Source organism: Apteryx mantelli, chromosome 6 (assembly GCF_036417845.1).
Source record: "Apteryx mantelli isolate bAptMan1 chromosome 6, bAptMan1.hap1, whole genome shotgun sequence".
NCBI lineage: Eukaryota > Metazoa > Chordata > Aves > Apterygiformes > Apterygidae > Apteryx > Apteryx mantelli.
In genome coordinates, this window is record NC_089983.1 from 24,291,639 (window position 1) to 24,316,756 (window position 25,118).

General features: G+C 40.6%; 1 protein-coding gene across 1 annotated transcript in view; it reads left to right on the plus strand.

Annotated features, from left to right (window-relative positions):
* Window positions 1-25,118, plus strand: part of TTN (titin) — a 249,629-nt gene that overhangs the window by 203,945 nt on the left and 20,566 nt on the right. The window contains exons 285-297 of the mRNA XM_067298992.1: window positions 45-17,150; window positions 17,488-17,784; window positions 17,887-18,474; window positions 18,577-18,879; window positions 19,024-19,320; window positions 19,712-19,999; window positions 20,087-20,386; window positions 20,480-20,782; window positions 20,942-21,247; window positions 21,358-23,124; window positions 23,239-23,535; window positions 24,427-24,714; window positions 24,801-25,100. Of these exons, the coding sequence (XP_067155093.1) occupies window positions 45-17,150; window positions 17,488-17,784; window positions 17,887-18,474; window positions 18,577-18,879; window positions 19,024-19,320; window positions 19,712-19,999; window positions 20,087-20,386; window positions 20,480-20,782; window positions 20,942-21,247; window positions 21,358-23,124; window positions 23,239-23,535; window positions 24,427-24,714; window positions 24,801-25,100 (22,440 nt within the window). The remainder of the gene's footprint in view (window positions 1-44; window positions 17,151-17,487; window positions 17,785-17,886; window positions 18,475-18,576; window positions 18,880-19,023; window positions 19,321-19,711; window positions 20,000-20,086; window positions 20,387-20,479; window positions 20,783-20,941; window positions 21,248-21,357; window positions 23,125-23,238; window positions 23,536-24,426; window positions 24,715-24,800; window positions 25,101-25,118) is intronic.

Genomic DNA, 25,118 nt, shown 5'->3' on the forward strand with positions numbered 1-25,118 from the left:
TTATCTAACATAATGTGGTATTTTATCTTTTCCTCACTTTTCAGACCCGCCAGGTCCACCTGCAAATTCAAGAGTGACTGATACTACAAAGACAAGTGCATCTTTAGCCTGGGGCAAGCCTCACTATGATGGTGGACTTGACATCATTGGCTATATAGTGGAGCATCAAAAGGAAGGAGAAGAAGAATGGGTAAAAGACACAACAGGGACTGCTTTAAGAATCACTCAGTTTGTTGTTGCTCATCTGCAGCCAGGAGCCAAATACAATTTCAGAATCTCTGCCATGAATGCTGTAGGTGTTGGTGAACCAGCAATAATTCCAAGTGTTGAAATCAAAGACCGGGAAGAAATTCCTGACTTTGAATTAGACGCTGAGTTGAGAAGAACACTTGTTGTTAGAGCTGGACTAACTATTCGGATTTTTGTGCCAATTAAAGGACGTCCAACTCCAGAAGTCACATGGACAAAAGATGATGTTTCACTCAAAGGACGTGCCAGCATTGAAAACACAGACTCTTTTACACTCTTGATTGTCACAGAATGCACCAGATATGATGCAGGAAAATATATAATGACTCTTGAAAATGCTGCTGGCAAGAAGACTGGCTTCGTAAATGTAAAAGTTTTGGATACTCCAGGTCCACCAGTAAACCTTAAGCCTAGAGAAATAACCAAAGACAGCATCACCCTCCAATGGGATATGCCTCTGATAGATGGTGGTTCACGTATAACAAACTACATTGTTGAGAAACGTGAATCAACTCGGAAAGCATATTCAACAGTCACAACCAACTGCCAGAAGTGTTCTCTAAGAATTCCTAACTTGGCTGAGGGGTGTGAATACTATTTCAGAGTGCTGGCTGAAAATGAGTTTGGTATTGGTGAACCAGCTGAAACTGCAGAACCAGTAAGAGCTTCTGAGGCACCATCACCGCCTGAGAGCCTCCATATTATGGATGTAACACGGAACTCAGTTAGCCTGGCTTGGCCAAAACCAGAACATGATGGTGGTAGCAAGATCACTGGGTATGTAATTGAAGCCCAGAGGAAAGGTTCCAACCAGTGGGCACACATCACAACAGTGAAAACACTGGACTGTGTAGTGAAGAATCTGACTGAAAATGAAGAGTATACTTTCCAGGTTATGGCAGTTAACAGCGCTGGAAGGAGTGCCCCAAGAGAAAGCAGGCCAGTTATTATCAAAGAGCAAACAATGCTTCCAGAGTTTGACCTCCGTGGTATCTACCAGAAAACAGTCATTGCCAAAGCTGGTGACAATATCAAGATTGAAATCCCTGTGCTTGGTCGTCCAAGACCAACTGTGACTTGGAAGAAAGAAGACCAGATACTTAAGCAAACACAAAGGGTTAATTATGAAAATACTGCAACTGCAACCATATTAAACATCAATGAATGTATACGAAGTGATAGTGGCCAATACCCACTGTCAGCTAAAAATATTGTTGGAGAAGTTAGTGAAGTTATCACAGTTCAAGTTCACGACTTACCTGGGCCTCCTACTGGACCAATTAAATTTGATGAAATTTCATCTGACTTCATAACATTCTCATGGCAGCCTCCTTTGAATGATGGAGGTGTACCAATAAGTAACTATGTTGTAGAAATGCGTCAAACTGACAGTACCACATGGACTGAACTGGCAACCACAGTGATACGTACCATGTTTAAAGCCACTCGTCTTACTACTGGAGTTGAGTATCAGTTCCGTGTTAAAGCTCAAAACAGATATGGAATTGGTCCAGCCATTACTTCAGAGTCAATAGTTGCCAACTATCCATTTAAGGTACCTGGGCCTCCTGGTACTCCTCAGGTGATTGCAGTCACGAAAGAAACCATGACCATTAGCTGGAATGAGCCAGTTACTGATGGTGGAAGCCCAATTCTGGGTTATCATGTTGAAAGAAAAGAACGAAATAGCATTCTTTGGCAGACTGTAAGTAAAATGCTGGTATCAGGCAATATCTTTAAATCAACTGGACTTACTGATGGCATTGCGTATGAATTCCGTGTTATAGCAGAAAATTTGGCTGGTAAAAGTAAACCAAGCAAGCCATCTGAACCTGTCTTTGCTTTAGACCCAATAGATCCACCTGGTAAGCCAGTTCCTCTGAACATTACAAGACATGCAGTGACACTGAAGTGGACTAAACCAGAATATAATGGAGGTTTTAAGATAACCGGCTACATTGTTGAAAAAAGAGACCTTCCTAATGGCCGTTGGCTGAAAGCTAATTTCAGCAATATACTAGAGACTGAATTCACTGTAAGTGGTTTGACAGAAGATGCTGCATATGAATTCCGTGTGATTGCCAGGAATGCTGGTGGTGCTGTTAGTCAGCCCTCTGAGCCATCAGATGCCATAACATGTAGAGATGACATTGAAGCACCAAAGATAAGGGTGGATGCTAAATACAAAGACACTTTAGTACTGAAAGCAGGTGAAGTTTTCAGACTGGAGGCTGATGTTTCAGGTCGCCCTCCACCAACTATGACATGGACAAAAGGAGAAAAAGAACTTGAAGACACAGCAAAATTAGAAATAAAAATAGCAGATTTCTCTACTGTTCTTATTAACAAAGATTCTTCAAGAAGAGATGGTGGTGCCTATACACTTACTGCATCTAATCCTGGTGGCTTTGCCAAGCATATCTTCAATGTTAAGGTTCTTGATAGACCTGGTCCCCCAGAAGGGCCTTTGGCTGTGTCTGAAGTCACTGCAGAAAAATGTGTGCTGTCATGGTTACCTCCACTGGATGATGGAGGTGCAAAAATTGACCATTATGTGGTTGAAAAACGTGAAACCAGTAGATTGGCATGGACAACTGTAGCCACAGAAGTTCCATTAACTAAACTGAAGGTTACTAAACTGTTGAAGGGCAATGAGTATGTATTCCGTGTTATGGCTGTTAACAAATACGGCATTGGTGAGCCTCTGGAATCAGAGCCTGTTCTTGCAGTAAATCCATATGTGCCACCTGATCCACCTAAAACACCTGAAGTTACAGCAATTACAAAAGATTCTATGGTTGTCTGCTGGGGCCACCCCGATTCGGATGGTGGGAGCCCAATAACTAACTATATTGTGGAACGTCGTGACAGAGCTGGTCTACGCTGGGTGAAATGTAACAAACGGGTTGTTACTGACTTACGTTATAAAGTGTCTGGACTGACAGAAGGCCATGAATATGAATACAGGGTCATGGCTGAAAATGCTGCAGGACTCAGTGAGCCAAGCCCAACCAGTCCATTCTATAAAGCTTGTGATACTGTATTTAAGCCTGGTCCCCCAGGTAATCCTCGTGTTTTGGATAGCAGCAAGTCCTCAATTACAATAGCATGGAACAAACCAATATATGATGGTGGTTCCGAAATCACAGGTTACATGGTTGAGATAGCACTACCTGAAGAAGATGAGTGGAAGATTGTAACTCCACCAGTAGGTCTAAAAGCCACTTCCTTTACCATCACTGACCTGAAAGAAAATCAAGAGTATAAGATCCGGATATATGCTATGAACTCTGAAGGTCTAGGAGAACCTGCTCTTGTTCCTGGAACTCCAAAAGCTGAAGAGAGAGTGCTGCCTCCAGAGATTGAACTCGATGCAGAGCTACGTAAAGTTGTCACTATCCGAGCCTGCTGTACTCTAAGGCTCTTTGTCCCAATTAAAGGAAGACCAGTGCCTGAAGTAAAATGGACAAGAGAACATGGAGCATCTTTGGATAGAGCAAGCATTGAATCAACAAGCTCTTATACTTTACTTATTGTTGAAAATGTAAATAGATTTGATAGTGGCAAATACATACTGACAATCGAAAACAGTTCAGGCAGTAAGTCAGCATTTGTGAATGTCAGAGTTCTTGATACCCCTGGGGCACCTCAGGATTTGAAAATAAAGGAAGTTACAAAATCATCAGTTACACTCACATGGGAGCCTCCTCTCATAGATGGTGGCTCTAAAATAAAAAATTATATCGTTGAAAAGCGTGAGTCAACAAGAAAAGCTTATTCAACTGTTAATGCCAATTGCCACAAGACTAGCTGGAAAGTTGATGCACTGCAAGAAGGCTGCAACTATTACTTCAGAGTCCTAGCTGAAAATGAATATGGAATAGGCCTTCCAGTTGAAACTTCAGAGTCAGTAAAAGTATCAGAAAGACCACTTCCACCAGGGAAAATAACTTTGTTGGATGTGACAAGAAACAGCGTTTCCTTGTCTTGGGAAAAACCTGAACATGATGGTGGTAGCAGAATTCTGGGCTACATTGTAGAAATGCAAAGCAAAGGTAGTGAAAAGTGGTCAACTTGTGCGACAGTAAAAGTTACTGAAGCCACTATCACAGGATTGATCCAAGGTGAAGAATACACCTTCCGTGTTTCAGCTCAGAATGAAAAAGGTATTAGTGATCCTCGCCAGCTCGGTATACCAGTTGTGGCAAAAGATCTTGTGATTCCACCAGCTTTCAAACTACTGTTTACCACTTTCAGTGTTCTAGCAGGAGAGGACTTAAAGGTTGATGTTCCTTTTGTTGGTCGACCAAAACCAGCAGTGTTTTGGCATAAAGATAACATTGCATTGAAGCAGACTACAAGAGTAAATGCAGAAAGTTCAGAAAACAACACACTGCTAACAATAAAAGAAGCATGTAAAGATGATGTGGGAGCATATTTGGTTAAACTTACAAACTCTGCAGGTGAAGCAACTGAGACCCTAAATATTGTTGTCCTTGACAAACCAGGACCTCCAACTGGACCGGTAAAAGTAGATGAAGTAACAGCAGATAGTATTACTATTTCCTGGGAACCACCAAAGTATGATGGTGGCAGCTCTATCAATAATTATATTGTAGAAAAGCGGGACACTTCTACCACATCTTGGCAGATCGTGTCAGCTACTGTTGCAAGAACAACCATAAAAGCATGTCGATTAAAGACTGGCTGCGAATATCAGTTCAGAGTCGCAGCTGAGAACAGATATGGAAAGAGCACCTACCTCATTTCTGAGCCAATCATAGCCCAATACCCATACAAAGTTCCTGGTCCACCTGGAACACCTTTTGTAACAACTGTGTCAAAAGACAGTATGGTGGTACAATGGAATGAACCAGTCAATGATGGTGGTAGCAAGATCATCGGCTACCACTTGGAGCGCAAAGAAAGAAATAGCATTCTATGGTCTAAACTGAATAAAACACCTATTCCAGATACTAAATTTAAGACAAGTGGCCTTGAGGAAGGTCTTGAATATGAGTTCAGAGTTTATGCAGAAAACATAGTGGGCATTGGAAAGGCAAGTAGAGCATCTGAATGCTATACTGCATATGACCCATGTGACCCTCCAGGTCGTCCAGAACCTATTATTGTCACAAGAAGCTCAGTAACACTTCAGTGGAAGAAACCTGTATATGATGGTGGAAGCAAAATCACAGGTTATGTTGTTGAAAAGAAGGAGCTACCAGATGGTCGCTGGATGAAAGCAAGTTTTACAAATGTCATTGATACCCAATTTGAAGTAACTGGCCTCATTGAAAACCAGAGGTACGAGTTCCGTGTTATAGCACGAAATGCTGCAGGTGTTTTCAGTGAACCATCTGAGAGCTCAGGGGCAATTACAGCAAGAGATGAAGTAGAACCACCTCAGATAAGTATGGATCCAAAATACAAAGACATTATCATAGTACATGCTGGCGAGTCATTCAAGCTTGATGCTGATGTTCATGGCAAACCAATACCTTCCATTCAGTGGCTAAAAGGTGATCATGAGCTGACAAATACTGCTCGCATGGAAATAAAAAGTACTGATTTTGCAACAAGCCTTAGTGTAAAGGAAGCCATTAGAGTTGACAGTGGTCAGTATGTATTACTGGCAAAGAATGTTGCAGGTGAAAAGAAAGTTCCTGTTAATGTCAAAGTTCTCGATAGGCCTGGACCGCCTGAAGGACCTGTTGAAATTACAGGCGTTACTGCTGAAAAATGCATGTTGGCCTGGAAACCTCCACTACAAGATGGTGGTAGTGATATTTCACATTATGTTGTAGAAAAAAGAGAAACCAGTCGCTTGGTTTGGACTGTTGTTGATTCAAATGTGCAAACCCTTAACTGCAAAGTTACCAAACTTTTAGAAGGAAATGAATATGTTTTCCGCATCATGGCAGTAAATAAATATGGTGTTGGTGAACCTCTTGAATCTGAACCGGTACTTGCAAAGAACCCATTTGTAGTGCCGCTTCCACCAAAGGCCCCAGAAGTCACAGCCATTACCAAGGATTCTATGATAGTTGTATGGGAAAGACCAGCTTCAGATGGTGGTAGTGAAATCCTAGGCTATGTCCTTGAAAAACGAGATAAGGAAGGTATTCGCTGGACAAGATGTAACAAACGCTTGATAAGTGAACTGCGATACAGAGTGACTGGGCTTATAGAAAATCATGATTACGAGTACAGAGTTTCAGCTGAAAATGCTGCTGGTCTTAGTGAACCAAGCCTACCTTCCACTTACTATAAGGCATGTGATCCTATTTACAAGCCAGGTCCACCCAATAATCCTAAGGTTGTGGATGTTACAAGATCTTCAGTTTTCCTTTCATGGGGTAAACCTATCTATGATGGTGGCTCGGAAATTCAGGGATACATTGTGGAAAAATGTGATGTAACTGATGGTGAATGGTCAATTTGTACCCCTCCAACCGGAATTAAAACCACTCATATGGAAGTAGAAAAATTAGTAGAAAAACACGAATACAAGTTCCGTATCTGTGCTGTTAACAGAGCAGGAGTTGGAGAGCATGCGGATGTTCCTGGTTCTGTTATCGTTGAAGAAAAGATGGAACCACCAGACCTTGACCTTGACATGGAATTAAGGAAGATTGTAAATGTAAGGGCAGGTGGTTCCTTAAGACTGTTTGTTCCTATCAGAGGTCGTCCAACACCTGAAGTAAAATGGGGTAAAATGGATGGTGAGATCAGAGAGGCAGCTATTATCGATACCACTAGCAGCTTTACTTCCCTTGTTCTAGACAATGTTAACAGATTTGATACTGGAAAATATACTCTGACTTTAGAAAACAGCAGTGGAACAAAGTCTGCCTTTGTCAGTGTAAGAGTATTGGATACCCCAAGTGCACCTGTTAATTTAAAAATCAGAGAGATCACTAAAGACTCTGTTTCACTTTCATGGGAGCCTCCTCTCTTGGATGGTGGAGCAAAAATAAAGAACTACATTATTGAAAAGCGTGAAGCAACAAGAAAGGCATACGCAGCCATTGCAACAAACTGCCACAAGACTTCATGGAAAGTAGATCAACTTCAGGAGGGCTGCTATTACTTCTTTAGAATCTCTGCTGAAAATGAATATGGAATCGGCCTCCCTGCAGAAACCAGTGACCCAATTAAAGTTGCTGAAGCGCCACAGCCTCCTGGGAAAATAACAGTGGACGATGTCACAAGAAACAGTGTCTCACTAAGCTGGGCAAAACCTGAACATGATGGTGGCAGCAAAATCATACAATACATTGTTGAAATGCAAGTAAAGGGCAGTGAGAAATGGTCAGAGTGTGCTCGCGTAAAAACACTTGAAGCAGTTATTACGAACCTAACTCAAGGGGAAGAATATCTTTTTAGAGTAATGGCTGTAAATGAAAAGGGTAAGAGCGATCCTAGAGCACTTGCAGTTCCAATAGTCGCCAAAGACCTGGTAATTGAACCTGATGTAAGACCTGCTTTTCATAGTTATAGTATCCAAGTGGGACAAGATCTGAAAGTAGAAGTACCAGTTAAAGGTCGACCTAAACCAACTGTTACCTGGGTAAAAGATGGCCAGCCATTAAGGCAGACAACCAGAGTCAATGTTAGCGATTTGACTGACCTGACTATATTGAATATTAAAGAAACTAGCAAAGAGGACAGTGGCACATACGAAATCACAGTGGCTAATGTTGTTGGGCAAAAGTCTGCCTCTGTTGAAGTTATAACTCTAGACAAACCTGACCCTCCAGTGGGGCCTGTGAAGTTTGATGAAATAAGTGCAGAAAGTATTACAATATCATGGAATCCCCCAGCATACACAGGTGGCTGCCAAATCACCAACTATGTTGTTCATAAGAGAGATACAACAACCACTGTATGGGAAACAGTCTCAGCTACTGTTGCAAGAACTACTCTGAAAGTGGCTAAACTGAAAACCGGTTCAGAGTATCAGTTCAGAATATTTGCTGAGAACAGATACGGGCAGAGCTTTGCTTTGGAATCTGCACCAGTTGTAGCACAGTACCCCTACAAAGAACCAGGACCTCCTGGCACCCCATTTGTGACAACTGTTACGAAAGACTCCATGGTTGTACAGTGGCATGAACCAATAAATGATGGTGGCAGTAGAGTTTTGGGCTACCATCTTGAGAGAAAGGAGAAAAACAGCATTTTATGGACTAAAGTAAACAAGACTATTATTCAGGACACAAGTTTTAAGACAACTAACCTTGAAGAAGGAATAGAATACGAATATAGAGTTTCAGCAGAAAATATTGTTGGTGTTGGCAAAACAAGTAAAGTTTCTGAGTGCTATGTAGCTCGTGACCCATGTGATCCTCCAGGACGCCCAGAAGCTATAATAATAAAAAGGAGCTCTATCACTCTGCAGTGGACCAAACCAGAATATGATGGCGGTAGTAAGATTACTGGTTACATTGTAGAGAAACGTGACTTACCAGATGGTCGCTGGATGAAAGCTAGCTTCACAAATATCATTGAAACTCAGTTCACTGTAACAGGGCTTACTGAAGACCAAAGATATGAATTTAGAGTAATTGCAAAGAATGCTGCAGGTGCAATAAGCAAACCTTCTGACAGTACAGGACCAATAACAGCAAGGGATGAAGTTGAACTTCCACGAATTTCAATGGATCCAAAGTACAAAGATACAATTGTTGTAAATGCTGGTGAAACATTCAGACTTGAGGCTGATGTTCATGGAAAGCCACTACCAACAATTAAGTGGTACAAAGGAGATAAAGAACTTGAAGAAACTGCTAGATGTGAAATAAAGAACACAGATTTCAGTGCATTAATGATTGTAAAAGATGCTATTAGAGTTGATGGTGGACAGTACATTTTAGAAGCCTCTAATGTTGCAGGGACAAAGACAGTACCAGTAAATGTAAAAGTCCTGGACAGGCCAGGACCTCCACAAGGCCCAGTGCAAGTGACAGGAGTTACAGCTGAAAAATGTTCATTGGCATGGGCTCCTCCTCTTCATGATGGTGGCAGTGATATTTCTCATTACGTTGTAGAGAAGAGAGAAACTAGTCGCCTAGCATGGACTGTTGTTGTTTCAGAGGTTGTACCTACAATGCTGAAAGTAACAAAACTCTTGGAAGGAAATGAATACGTTTTCCGTATTATGGCAGTTAACAAATACGGGATTGGTGAGCCATTAGAATCTGTGCCAGTAATGATGAAAAATCCTTTTGTAGTCCCTGGTCCACCAAAGGCCTTAGAAATTACTAACATCACAAAGGATTCTATGACTGTCTGCTGGAGCCGACCAGATAGCGATGGAGGCAGTGAAATCATTGGTTACATTGTAGAAAAGAGAGACCGAACAGGCATCAGATGGATAAAATGTAATAAACGCCGAATTACAGATCTTCGATTAAGAGTTACAGGATTAACAGAGGATCATGAGTATGAATTCAGAGTTTCTGCTGAAAATGCTGCTGGAGTGGGTGAACCAAGCCAAGTTTCTCCTTACTTTAAAGCTTGTGATCCCATGTTCAAGCCTGGTCCACCTACAAATGCTCATGTTGCGGATACCACCAAAAGTTCAGTTATACTTGGTTGGAGTAAACCTATTTATGATGGTGGTTCTGAGATCCAGGGATACCTTGTAGAAATCTGCAAAGCAGATGAAGATGAATGGTCACTTGTTACTCCACAGACAGGTGTGCGTGCCACTCGATTTGAAATCACAAAGCTTACTGAACATCAAGAATATAAACTACGAGTATGTGCCCTCAACAAGGTTGGTGTAGGAGAGGCTGCATCCATTCCTGGTACTATAAAACCAGAAGATAAACTTGAAGTTCCAGAACTTGATATTGATTCAGAGCTAAGGAAAGGCATAGTGGTTAGAGCTGGTGGGTCTGCTAGGATTCACATACCATTCAGGGGCCGACCAACACCTGACATCACATGGTCTCGAGAAGAAGGTGAATTCACAGAGAAAGTTCAAATCGATAAAGGCATAAACTACACACAACTCTCAATTGACAACTGTGATAGAAATGATGCTGGAAAGTATATTCTTAAGTTGGAGAACAGCAGTGGTTCTAAAACTGCATTCGTTACAGTAAAAGTCTTGGACACACCAGGACCACCACAAAACTTAGCAGTAAAGGATATAAAGAAAGATTCTGCCATATTATCTTGGGAACCACCAATTATTGATGGTGGTGCAAAGGTAAAGAACTATGTAATAGACAAGCGTGAGTCAACCAGGAAGGCATTTGCAAATGTAAGTGCTAAGTGTGGCAAGACAAGCTTTAAAGTTGAAAATCTTACAGAAGGAGCAATTTATTACTTCAGAGTTATGGCTGAAAATGAATTTGGAATTGGTGTTCCAGCTGAAACCACAGATGCTGTCAAAGCCTCAGAGCCACCTCTGCCTCCTGGGAAAGTAACACTCACAGATGTGACTCAGCGAAGTGCATCGCTTATGTGGGAAAAACCTGAACATGATGGAGGTAGCAGAATTTTGGGATATATTGTTGAAATGCAGCCTAAAGGAACAGAAAAATGGAGTGTTGTTAGTGAGACCAAAGCATGCAATGCAGTTGTGTCTGGTCTGAGTCCAGGACAGGAATATCAGTTCCATGTGATTGCCTACAATGAAAAAGGCAAAAGTGATCCCAGAGCACTTGGAGTTCCTGTGATAGCTAAAGATTTGACAATTGAGCCAAGTTTCAAGCTGATGTTTAATACATACAGTGTACAGGCTGGAGAAGATCTAAAAGTAGAAGTACCATTTATAGGTAGACCCAAACCTACTATTACTTGGACAAAAGATGACCAGCCGCTTAAACAGACAACCAGATTGCATATTCAGGATACATCAGCATCAACTATCTTACATATTAAAGAAAGCAACAAAGATGACTTTGGTAAATACACAGTAACAGCATCGAACACAGCTGGTACAGCAACAGAGCATCTGAGCATAATTGTACTGGAAAAGCCTGGCCCACCACGAGGACCTGTCCTCTTTGATGAAGTTAGTGCAGACTTTGTTGTTTTATCATGGGATCCACCTGATTATACTGGTGGCTGTCAGATAAGCAACTATATAGTGGAAAAGCGTGACACAAGCACTACCACATGGAGTATTGTTTCAGCAACTGTTGCAAGGACAACTATCAAAGCAACAAAGCTTAAAACAGGTTCTGAATACCAGTTCAGGATTTCTGCTGAAAACAGATATGGGAAGAGCTCTCCTTTGGATTCTAAACCTGTTGTTGTGCAATACCCATATAAGGTGCCAGGGCCACCTGGAACTCCATTTGTAACAGCAGCTTCCAAGGACCATATGATCGTACAATGGAATGAACCAGTTAATGATGGAGGAAGCAAAGTTCTTGGCTATCACCTTGAACGTAAAGATAAGAACAGCATTCTTTGGACAAAACAGAACAAGTCACTCATTCCAGACACCAAATATAAAACAGATGGCCTTGAAGAAGGTCTTGAATATGAGTTCAGAGTTTCTGCTGAAAACATTGTTGGCATTGGCAAAGTCAGCAAAGTCTCAGAATTGTATGTTGCCCGAGATCCATGTGACCCACCTGGCCACCCAGAGGCCATTGTTGTTACAAGAAATAATGTCACACTGAAGTGGAAAAAACCAGAATATGATGGTGGAAGCAAAATAACAGGATATATTGTAGAAAAGAAAGAACTACCAGATGGTCGTTGGATGAAAGCCAGCTTTACCAATGTGTTGGAAACAGAATTTACAGTTAGTGGTCTTGTTGAAGACCAACGATACGAATTTAGAGTAATTGCAAGGAATGCAGCTGGTTGCTTGAGTGAACCATCTGAAAGCACAGGGCCCATTACTGCCAGAGATGAAATTGAAGCACCAGGGGCTTCACTGGATCCTAAATATAAAGATGTCATTGTTGTTCATGCTGGAGAAACTTTTGTTCTTGAAGCTGATATCCATGGCAAACCTATTCCTGACATCACATGGTCAAAAGATGGTAAAGACATTGAAGAAGCAACTGCAAGAATGGAAATTAAATCTACCATTCAGAAAACAACTCTTACTGTCAAAGACTGTATAAGAGTAGATGGAGGTCACTATACTCTTAACCTCAGAAATGTTGGTGGCACAAAATCTATACCAATCACTGTAAAAGTGCTTGACAGACCAGGACCCCCAGAAGGACCTTTGAAGGTTACAGGTGTCACTGCAGAAAAATGCTACTTGGCATGGGCTCCACCTTTACATGATGGTGGTTCTAATATCTCACATTATATCATTGAGAAGAGAGAGACAAGCAGGCTTTCATGGACACAAGTAGCTACAGATGTGCAGGCTCTTAACCACAAAGTAACCAGACTCCTTGCAGGCAATGAGTACATTTTCCGTATAATGGCAGTGAACAAATATGGAACTGGAGAGCCCTTGGAATCTGAGCCAATTGTGGCTCGTAATCCATACAAACCCCCTAGTCCTCCTTCAACACCTGAAGTTTCAGCAATCACAAAAGATTCTATGGTTGTAACATGGGGTCGCCCAGAAGACAATGGGGGAGCTGAAATTGAAGGTTACATACTTGAAAAACGAGATAAAGATGGTATCCGGTGGACCAAATGCAATAAGAAAAGGCTGACAGACTTGCGATTCAGAGTAACAGGTCTTAGTGATGGGCATTTCTATGAATTTAGAGTTTCTGCTGAAAATGCTGCTGGTGTAGGGGAACCCAGTGAGCCATCCATTTTCTATCGTGCCTGTGATGTACTGTACCCGCCAGGCCCACCAAGCAATCCAAAGGTTACAGATACTTCCAGGTCATCAGTTTCCCTTGCCTGGAGTAAGCCCATTTATGATGGTGGTGCTCCTGTTAAGGGATATGTAGTAGAAGTAAAAGAAGCTTCTGCTGATGAATGGACTACCTGCACACCACCAACAGGACTACAAGGAAAACAGTTCACTGTAACAAAACTTAAAGAGAACCAGGAGTATAACTTCCGAATCTGTGCCATTAACTCAGAAGGAGTAGGAGAACCAGCTATTATACCTGGTACAGTCATTGCAGCTGATAAGATTGAACCTCCTGAAATTGAACTTGATGCAGATCTCAGAAAAGTAGTCACTGTACGTGCCAGTGGTACATTACGTCTGTTTGTCACCATCAAAGGAAGACCAGAACCTGAAGTTAAATGGGAAAAAGCAGAAGGAACAATCAGTGATCGAGCTCAGATTGAAGTCACTGGTTCCTATACAATGCTGGTCATTGACAATGTGAATAGATTTGATAGTGGTAGATACAATCTGACTTTAGAGAACAACAGTGGCAAAAAATCAGCTTTTGTTAATGTCAGAGTGCTTGATACACCTAGCGCACCTGTAAACTTGACAATCAGAGAAGTGAAGAAAGATTTTGTAACATTAGCCTGGGAACCACCACTTATTGATGGTGGAGCTAAAATTACCAACTATATAGTTGAAAAGAGAGAATCCACAAGAAAGGCATATGCTACAGTTACCAACAACTGCACTAAGAATTCCTTCAAAATTACTCAACTACAAGAAGGATGTAGTTATTACTTCCGTGTTTTAGCTGTAAATGAATATGGGGCAGGCTTACCAGCAGAAACACCTGACCCAGTTAAGGTTTCTGAACCACCTTCCCCACCTGCAAAGGTAATTCTTGTAGATGTGACTCATAACTCTGCTTCAATTAAATGGGAAAAGCCAGAGAGTGATGGTGGCAGTAAAATTACTGGTTATATAGTCGAAATGCAAACTAAAGGAAGTATAAAATGGAGTGCATGTACCCAAGTGAAAACATTAGAAGCAACAATAACAGGCCTAAGTATGGGAGAAGAGTACAGTTTCAGAGTGATTGCTGTTAATGAAAAAGGAAAAAGTGATCCAAGAGAACTTGGTGTCCCAGTCATTGCAAAAGATATTGAAATCCCTCCTTCTGCTGAGCTCCTTTTCAACACATTCAGTGTGAAAGCTGGAGATGATCTTAAGATTGATGTGCCATTCAGAGGGCGGCCTCTTCCAACTGTTAGCTGGAAGAAGGATGGTAATCCCTTAAAAGAGACAACCAGGGTAAATGTTCACACCTCAAAGACTTCAACTTCGCTATCCATCAAGGAAGCTTTAAATGAAGATTTGGGACATTATGAATTGCACCTTTCAAATAGTGCTGGATCAACAACAGCTTCTTTAACTGTAGTTGTCCTTGACAGACCAGGACCACCAACAGATGTGCATATCGATGAAGTTAGTGCTGATAGTATAACGCTGTCTTGGAAACCTCCAGAATATGATGGTGGGTGCCATATTAGCAATTACATTGTGGAGAAGCGAGAAACTACCACAACGACATGGGATGTAGTATCTGCAGCAGTTGCAAGAACATCAATTAAAGTATCTCGACTGACCACTGGATCTGAATATCAGTTCCGTATTTGTGCAGAAAACCGCTATGGGAAGAGTACTTGTGCTAGTTCTCCCTCTGTTGTGGCAGAGTATCCATTTAAGCCTCCAGGACCACCTGGAACTCCTCATGTGGCAAATGCAACTAAAGCTTTCATGATTGTAACCTGGCAGGTACCAGTTAATGATGGCGGTAGCAGAGTACTAGGATATCACCTGGAGTGTAAAGAACGAAGCAGCATTCTTTGGACAAAAGTCAACAAAAGCCTTATACTTGATACACAGATGAAAGTTACAGGTCTTGATGAAGGACTGCTATATGAATATCGTGTGTATGCTGAAAACATTGCAGGAATAGGCAAATGCAGTAAATCATGTGAACCAGTTGCTGCAAGAGATCCGTGTGATCCTCCTGGTCAACCAGAAGTTACTAATATTACAAGAACCTGTGTCTCACTGAAATGGACTAAACCAGAATACGATGGTGGAGCTAAAGTAACAGGATATATTATTGAACGCAGAGAGCTACCAGATGGTCGTTGGCTAAAGTGTAATTTTACTAATGTACAAGAAACATACTTTGATGTAGGTGGACTTACAGAAGACCAACGATATGAATTCCATGTGATTGCAAAGAATGCTGCTGGACTTTTTAGTGAGCCATCTGAATCAACTGGGCCTGTGACTGTAAAAGATGATGTAGAGGCTCCAAGAATTATGATGGATGTCAAATTCAGGGATGTTGTAGTTGTGAAAGCTGGAGAAGTGTTTAAAGTCAATGCTGATATTGCAGGACGGCCAATACCAGTGGTTTCATGGACAAAGGACGGCAAGGAACTAGAGGGAAAAGCTAGAGTTGAAATATCCTCAACAGACCACACTACTGCAATAACTATTAAGGACTGTATTCGATGTGATTCAGGACAGTATGTACTAACATTACAAAATGTTGCAGGAACAAGATCTTTGGCAATTAATTGCAAAGTACTTGATAGACCTGGTCCACCTGCAGGCCCATTAGAAATAAATGGCCTTACTGCTGAAAAGTGCCATTTATCATGGGGACCCCCTCAGGAAAATGGTGGTGCAGATATTGATTATTATATTGTAGAAAAACGTGAGACCAGCAGAATTGCATGGACACTTTGTGAAGGAGAGCTTAGAACAACATCCTGTAAAGTGACAAAATTACTTAAGGGTAATGAGTATATTTTTAGGGTGATGGGAGTTAACAAATATGGCGTTGGTGAGCCTCTGGAAAGTATTGCCATCAAGGCCCTAGATCCATTTACAGTTCCAAGTCCACCTACATCTTTAGAGATCACTAGTGTGAGCAAAGATTCTATGACTCTGTGCTGGGCAAGACCTGAGAGTGATGGAGGCAATCAAATCTCTGGCTATGTAATTGAAAGACGTGAGAAAACTAGTCTAAGATGGATCCGTGTAAACAAAAAACCAGTTTATGATTTAAGAGTGAAATCATCTGGTCTTCGTGAAGGATGTGAATATGAATTCCGGGTTTATGCAGAAAATGCTGCCGGTCTCAGTCCTCCAAGTGAAACAACACCACTGATTCGGGCAGAAGATCCAGTCTTCTTGCCATCTCCACCATCTAAACCTAAGATTATGGATTCTACAAGATCAAATATCACAATTGGGTGGACAAAGCCACTGTTTGATGGAGGTGCTCCCGTAACTGCATACACAGTTGAATACAAGAAAACTGATGAAACTGACTGGTCAACCGCTATTCAAAACTTAAGAGGTACAGAATACACCATAACTGGGTTAATATCAGGCTCTGAATATGTCTTTAGAGTAAAATCCATCAACAAAGTTGGTGTCAGTGAACCGAGTGATGTCTCAGAACCTCAGGTGGCAAAGGAAAGAGAAGAAGAACCTGCCTTTGATATTGACAGCGAAATGCGGAAGACTTTAATTGTAAAGGCTGGTGGATCATTCACAATGACTGTTCCTTTCAGAGGCAAACCAATTCCAAACGTAACATGGAATAAACCAGAAACTGATCTCCGTACACGAGCAAGCATCGATACTTCAGATAATTGCACATCTCTTACTATTGAAAAAGCAACAAGAAATGATTCTGGAAAATACACATTAACATTACAAAATATCCTGAACACAGCCACCTTGACTTTAGTTGTCAAAGTTCTTGATACTCCTGGGCCACCATCTAATATTGCTGCAAAAGATGTAACTAAAGAATCTGCTGTGCTATCTTGGGATGTTCCTGAAAATGATGGTGGAGCACCTGTAAAGAACTATGTTATTGAAAAACGAGAAGCTAGCAAAAAGGCATGGGTCACTGTGACAAACAATTGTCATCGCCTTTCATACAAGGTAACTGACTTGCAAGAAGGTGCCATTTACTACTTCCGAGTTTCTGGAGAAAATGAGTACGGTGTTGGAGTGCCCACTGAGACCAAGGAGGGAACTAAAATAACAGGTATGTTTCACTAAGAAAAATATTTGGTAATATTTAGTTACATGAAGTAATACATGTTTTAAAATGTTTACTTCAAAATAATATTAAAATGTTCTGTTTACAATAAGCAAGATGAGTTTGTGGTAGGTAGCTCTGTAGTTTTACAGATGAAAAAGAGCTAAGTAATAGCTTGAATTTTAAATTTCGTTTGCATTTTACCTAGAATGTTTCTAATATACGAATTCATTGAAACCACATTTCCTCAATTCACATGGCATTCCTGTGTAATCAGCTAACATAAAAAAGAAATACTTGTTATATTGATTAACCCATTGCTTTTTTTTTTTTTTTTTTCCAGAAAAACCAAGCCCACCAGAAAAGCTTGGAGTAACAAATGTCACAAAGGACAGTGTTTCTCTTTCATGGCTAAAACCAGAACATGATGGTGGAAGCAGAATTGTGAGCTATCTCATCGAAGCTCTTGAGAAAGGACAGCAAAAATGGGTTAAGTGTGCAGTTGTAAAGACAACTCATCATGTTGTTCATGGTCTTAAGGAGAATGTTGACTACTTCTTCAGAGTATCTGCAGAAAACCAAGCTGGTTTAAGTGATCCTAAGGAACTACTACTCCCTGTTACAGTTAAAGAACAACTAGGTATGCTTCCTGACATCAGAGACAAAAGCTGAAATACATTACACTGGGTTCGTACTTTAAAAAAAAATAACATTTTTAATGTTTTGAAAATGTTTTTTTCAGAATCTCCTGAGATTGACATGAAGGGCTTCCCTCATAATACTGTATATATTCGAGCAGGATCAAACCTAAAAGTTGAAATTCCAGTTACTGGAAAACCGTTGCCAAAGGTGACTTTGTCTAGAGATGCTGTTCCATTGAAACCTACCATGAGATTTCATACAGAAACCACAGCAGAAAGTCTCATCATTAACCTTAAAGAAAGTGTGGCTGCTGATGCTGGCAGATATGACATTACTGCTGCCAACTCAGGTGGCACCACAAAATCGTTCATTAATATTGTTGTGCTGGACAGACCAGGTCCTCCTGTTGGTCCTGTTGTCCTTAGTGATATCACTGAAGAGAGTGTAACTCTCAAATGGCAGCCACCAGCTTATGATGGTGGAAGTCAAGTTACCAACTATATTGTACTGAAAAGAGAAACAAGTACTGCTGCTTGGTCTGAAGTGTCTGCCACCGTTGCTAGAACTGTTATTAAAGTCATGAAGCTCACAACAGGAGAAGAATATCAATTCCGTATCAAAGCAGAGAACCGCTTTGGCATCAGTGACCACATCGACTCACAATGTGTGGTTGTCAAGCTTCCTTACAGTAAGTAATATGCTTCTAACACTATGAGTGTTGACATTTTAATGTTTAATTGTTGATAGTCTAACTTTGTTAACAATTGACCACTTCTTTTGATCTCTTCAGCTACCCCTGGGCCTCCTTCCACACCATGGGTCACTAATGTCACCCGAGAAAGTATTACTGTTGGATGGCATGAACCAGTCACTAATGGTGGCAGTGCAGTTATTGGATACCACCTAGAAATGAAGGACAGGAATAGTATACTATGGCAGAAGGCTAACAAGACCCTCATTCGCACAACTCACTTTAAAGTTACAACCATCAGTGCTGGCCTTATCTATGAATTTAGGGTTTATGCAGAAAATGCAGCTGGAATTGGAAAAGCAAGTCATCCTTCTGATCCAGTCCTTGCAATTGATGCTTGTGGTAAGTATTCTCTAGAAAATGAAGGAGTCTGACCATTTTAACTAGCACTTTTTTTTTTCCCTGTGATGTTCTGTCCTGTATAGTAAGCCAATATACAAAGCTAGCTGGTACTCATTACCAATATTCTCATGTTTTCTATTGCAGAACCACCAAGAAATGTTCGTGTCACAGATATTTCCAAGACTGCTATCGCTTTGTCATGGCAGAAACCAGCATTTGATGGCGGTAGCAAGATCACTGGATACATTGTAGAAAAACGTGATCTTCCAGATGGCAGATGGACAAAAGCTAGCTTCACTAATGTTATTGAGACTCAGTTTACAGTATCTGGTCTGACACAGAATTCCCGGTACGAATTCCGGGTCTTTGCTAAGAATGCTGTTGGTTCCATTAGTAATCCGTCAGATGTTGTGGGTCCTATCACATGTATTGATACATATGGTAAGTGTTTTGCAATGATATAACAGTACTGTTCTGTGATACTAGAAAGCTTAAAGGAAGCACTGTTTTTTAGAACCATCGTCTTTTTAATAGGGAAACCTAACTTACCTTGATTTAATAAGCTTCGATGATTGTGAGCTACTTGGGCATGATCATAATGAGTTTCTTTGGCTATGTCTGTATTTTTCTTGTGGTATTTTTATTCTTTTAGCAACAGTAGTCTGCCCATACGGATATACATGCTAGCTTTACTTTAATCAGCATTTCTAAAATGCCTGTAACTATTATACATAGTAGCTTAGATAAAGCACTGTTATTTTTATTCTTATTAAATATATCTTTAAAATAATTATATGTTTTTTAATTTTTTTTATTCTTATTTTTTCTTAAGGTGCACCTGAAATTGATGTGCCACCCGAATATACAGAAGTAGTGAAATACAAAGCAGGAACTTCAGTTAAGCTAAAACTAGGCATCTCAGGCAAGCCTATACCTACAATTGAATGGTTTAGAAATGGCAACGAAATACGAACTAGTGCACTAGTGTCTATTGAAAACACAACAGAATTTGCTTCTATACTCATCAAGGATGCAACTCGATTTAACAGTGGCACCTATGAATTAAAACTGAAGAATGCCATGGGTTCAGCATCAGCCCATGTTAGAATACAGATACTTGGTATGTTTTGAGCTATTATACTGTTACACTGTTGAACAATAATTCAGTAAAATATACTTAACATCTCCTTTCTTCCACCTTCAACAGACAAGCCAGGACCCCCAACTGGGCCTATACAGTTTAAGACAGTCACTGCTGAAAAGATTACAATTATGTGGGAGCCTCCAGCAGACGATGGTGGTGCACCTGTAACACACTATGTTGTTGAAAAGCGGGAGACAAGTCGGGTGGTATGGTCTTTAATTTCTGAAAAATTGGAGGGATGTATCGTAACTACCACAAAACTCATCAAAGGAAATGAATATGTGTTCCGTGTCCGCGGTGTGAACAAGTTCGGAGTTGGTGATTCCCTAGAATCTGAACCAGTTATAGCCAAAAATTCATTTGGTAAGAAACATGTATATTAACTAATGCAACTGAATTGTCCTATGTGTTTTTTCTCGGTATTGATCTACTGACATGTATATGTTTTTAACTCAGTTACACCTGGACCACCTAGTGTACCAGAGGTTACAATGATAACCAAGAATTCTATGACCGTTGTCTGGAATAGGCCCACTGTTGATGGAGGCAGTGAAATATCAGGATATTTTCTTGAGAAACGTGACAAGAAGAGTCTGAGTTGGTTCAAGGTTACTAAAGAAACTATTCGTGACACTAGACAGAAAGTGACAGGTCTGACTGAAAACAGCGAATATCATTTCCGGGTTTGTGCTGTCAATGCAGCTGGACAAGGTCCATTCTCTGAAGCTTCTGACTTCTACAAAGCCGCAGATCCTATTGGTAAGAAACAACGTACAGTGTGTCTAATTGGATAGGGATTTGTGGGCCATTTAGATGGGATTGTACAAATGTAACTGAGGGTAGATTTTATTCCTTTTTCTTTTACAATTAATTGTAAATAGGGCTTCTGATTTTTTTTTCTTAAACTATCACTTACAGATAAACCAGGCCCACCAACAAAGTTGAAGGTTGTGGATACAACCAAGACGTCTGTCACCCTTGGCTGGATTAAGCCTGCTTATGATGGAGGAAGTCCAGTTACCAGCTATGTGGTGGAGAAAAGGGAAGGTGAAGAGCAGGAATGGACTGTAGTCAGTACTAAGGGAGAAGTGAGAACAACTGAGTATGTTGTATCCCATCTTCAGCCAAGCGTTAATTATTATTTCCGTGTATCTGCTATAAATTGTGCTGGACAAGGAGAGCCTATTGAAATGACGGAACCTGTTCAAGCTAAAGATATTCTTGGTACTATGCCTTTCAGTGATTTATCATTTTTCCATGTTTTGATGTTTCAAATCATTTCTTATTTTACATTTCAAGTATGTATTACTCATTTTCATTATTTATTCCCACAGTGGCACCAGAGATTGATCTGGATGTTGCTCTCAGAACCTCTGTCGTTGCTAAAGCAGGTGAAGATGTGCAAATAATGATTCCATTCAAAGGAAGACCTCCTCCAACTGTCACATGGAGAAAGGATGACAAGAATCTTGGGATTGATGAAAGATATATCATCCAGAACACAGAATCATCTACATTACTCACTATTCCTCAAGTTACCCGAAATGACACAGGAAAATACGTTCTTACAATTGAAAATGGAGTTGGAGAACCAAAATCATCATTTGTGAATGTAAAAGTACTTGATACACCATCTGCCTGCCAGAAACTGCAGCTTAAACATGTTTCTCGTGGCACAGTTACACTGGTATGGGAGCCACCACTCATTAACGGTGGTTCTGAAATAACGAATTATGTTGTTGAAAAAAGAGATGCTACAAAGAGAGCCTGGTCTACTGTAACAACGAAGTGTGCTCATACCACCTTTAAGCTAACTAACTTGTCAGAGAAGACTGCATTCTTCTTCCGTGTTCTTGCAGAAAATGAAATTGGACTGGGTGAACCTTGTGAGACTTCAGAACCAGTGAAAGCTGCAGACATACCTGGACCTGTAAAAGACCTAGCCATGAAAGATTCTACAAAGACCTCTGTTAAACTGCAGTGGAACAAACCTGACTATGATGGTGGTAGCATTATATCTGACTATGTTATTGAAAAGAAACTGCAGGAAGAAAAAGAATGGACATATGCAGGTACAAGCAAGAGCTGTGAATTTGAAGTTGAAAAACTTAAGGAGCTTTCTGTCATGGAATTCAGAGTTTTTGCTAAAAATGAAAAAGGCATGAGTGACGGTGTTACCACTGGACCCATTACAGTGAAAGAATATACAATAACACCTGAGGCTGACCTTTCTGATATTCCTGGAGGTCAAATTGCTGTAAGAATTGGACATAACCTGCACATTGAATTGCCCTATAAAGGTAAACCTAAGCCATCGATGAGCTGGCTGAAGGACAATCTCCCTCTTAAAGAAACTGAACAACTTCGTTTCAAGAAAACTGAAAACAAGATAAGCTTAAGCATCAAGAATGTGAAAAAGGAGCATGGTGGCAAGTATACTTTAGTTCTTGATAATGTGATCTCCAGAAAAACTTTTACAATCACAGTCATAACTCTTGGCCCTCCATCTAAGCCAAAAGGACCTTTAAGACTAGATGAAATCAAAGCAGACAGTGTTGTTTTGTCATGGGAAGCTCCTGAAGATGATGGGGGAGGAGAAATTACTGGATACAGTATTGAGAAGAGAGAAACTTCACAAATCAACTGGAAGCTGGTGTGTTCAAGCGCTGCTAGAACAACTTTCAAAGTACCAAACCTTGTTAAAGACACTGAATATCAGTTTAGAGTTCGCGCAGAAAACAGATATGGAGTGAGCCCACCTCTTGTCTCAGCAGATGTTGTGGCAAAACACCAATTTAGACCACCAGGTGCACCAGGCAAGCCTGTTGTATACAATGTAACTGCTGATGGAATGACCATATCTTGGGATGCTCCTGCTTATGATGGCGGTTCAGAGATTATTGGATACCATGTTGAAAAGAAAGAAAGAAACAGCATTTTGTGGCAGAAAGTTAATGTTGCATTAATATCTAGCAGAGAATACAGGATTACCGGATTGCTTGAGGGCCTGGATTACCAGTTCCAAGTATATGCTGAAAACACTGCGGGTCTAAGCCGAGCTAGCGAGCCAAGCAAATTTACTTTGGCAGTCTCTCCAGTAGGTGAGTGAATGACCAGTCACTTAGCCAAGAAAATTCTGGTGTTGTGGACTATGGTGAGCAGTAATAAAAAAACTGTAATAAAAATACATCTTGATACAATTATTTTCCTTTCAGACCCACCTGGTACTCCTGATTATATTGATGTCACCAGGGAAACAGTCACCCTTAAATGGACTGCCCCACTGCGTGATGGAGGCAGTAAGATTGTGGCCTACAGCATTGAGAAACGGCAAGGAAGCGAAGACCGTTGGCTCAGATGTAACTTTACTGATGTCAGTGAATGCCAATATACAGTTACAGGACTCAGCTCAGGTGACCGGTATGAGTTCAGAGTGCTTGCAAGAAATGCTGTCGGAACAATCAGCCCACCTTCACAGTCTTCAGGCTATATCATGACCAGAGATGAAAGCAGTAAGAATCATTTCTTAATATGCTTGTATCTGGGTAATGAAGCCAGAGAGTTTCTGGCTGTACTGATGGGGATGTCAGGCCAGCTGGGGAAAGAATGCATGACTGCCCTTCCAGTCAACTCAGACTCATTTTTCTATGTACCCCAAGGTGGGAAAGACTAAATTTAAGACCAGAATCTAGCAGATACATGTAATCAGTTGCTGTATTTGAGTAAGGCAGTAATTTTGCTTTCAAGATATTATTAGACTTCTTTTTGCCTTGTTACTACATTTTTGTCTGCTGAGATTTAGTGGAAATCAAAACATGTCTTGAAATTGTGCAGCATGTATGCTTCTGTATTAAAATTTAGTTATGATTTTGCTACCTTGTGGCAACTTTGACAGTTCACATCAGATACTCTAAGGCTTGGCAAGCTTGTTATGGATAGCAGCCCTGTAGTTTTCCTTTTTGAGTCAGAAAAAAGTTTCTAATGATTGTGAACATCAGGAAGGTGCTCACAGTAATTTCAACTTGACCAGGGAAACCAGAGACTCCAAATACCTTTGCTGAAAGGCATGACACTTTACATCAGTGTTGGATAAACAGCAGCAGCAAAGCTAGAAAGAAGTCATAGATGGTGTAATATTCAGATGCACTGAAAATTTGCCTCAGGTAGCTTGACATAGTGTAGCAGCATATATTGAAGTCTTTCAGCTTTGTAATATGATGCACTGTGTGCTAACATGAAAAGTAAGTTTACAGTTTATATTATAATTGCTTTTTAGAGAATGTCATTTTCTGTGGGAAAGAATTCTGTGGGAAAGAATCTTTTATAATAACTATTTAAAAAGAGTATCAGGAACAAATACTTAGCTATATAGGAATTGATTTATGTTTGTTTTCTTTTTTTAGTTGCTCCAACAATTGAATTTGGCCCTGAGCACTTTGAAGGCCTTACTGTTAAAGCTGGAGAGAGCATTAGACTTAAAGCTCTAATCAAAGGACGTCCAGTACCTCAGGTGACGTGGTTTAAGGATGGTAAGGAGATTGAGAAAATGATGAATATAGAAATAACTACAGCTATTGGATATAGCACAATCTTCATTAGAGATGCTACCCGGGACCATCGTGGTGTATACACAGTAGAAGCCAAAAATGCCTCAGGCACTAAACGAGAAGACATTACATTCAGAGTACAAGGTACTGCACCAAAAATCATGCTGTTTTTAAATAGTATTTGATTCTAAGTGTCAGCAAATTATAATTCTGAACCTTTAATATTGCAGATACACCAGGAAAAGTTGGTGGACCAATACGATTCACAAATATTACCAGAGAAAAAGTGACATTATGGTGGGAGCCTCCAGCTAATGATGGTTGTGCTACTGTTACCCACTACATAATTGAAAAACGTGAAACCAGCAGGATTGCATGGGCATTAGTTGAAGATAAGTGTGAAGCTTGCAGCTACACTGCACTTAAATTAATCAAAGGCAATGAGTATCAGTTCCGTGTCTCTGCAGTAAACAAATTTGGCGTTGGCAGACCATTGGAGTCTGATCCAGTTACAGCACAAATACCTTACAGTAAGTTTCCACCTCATT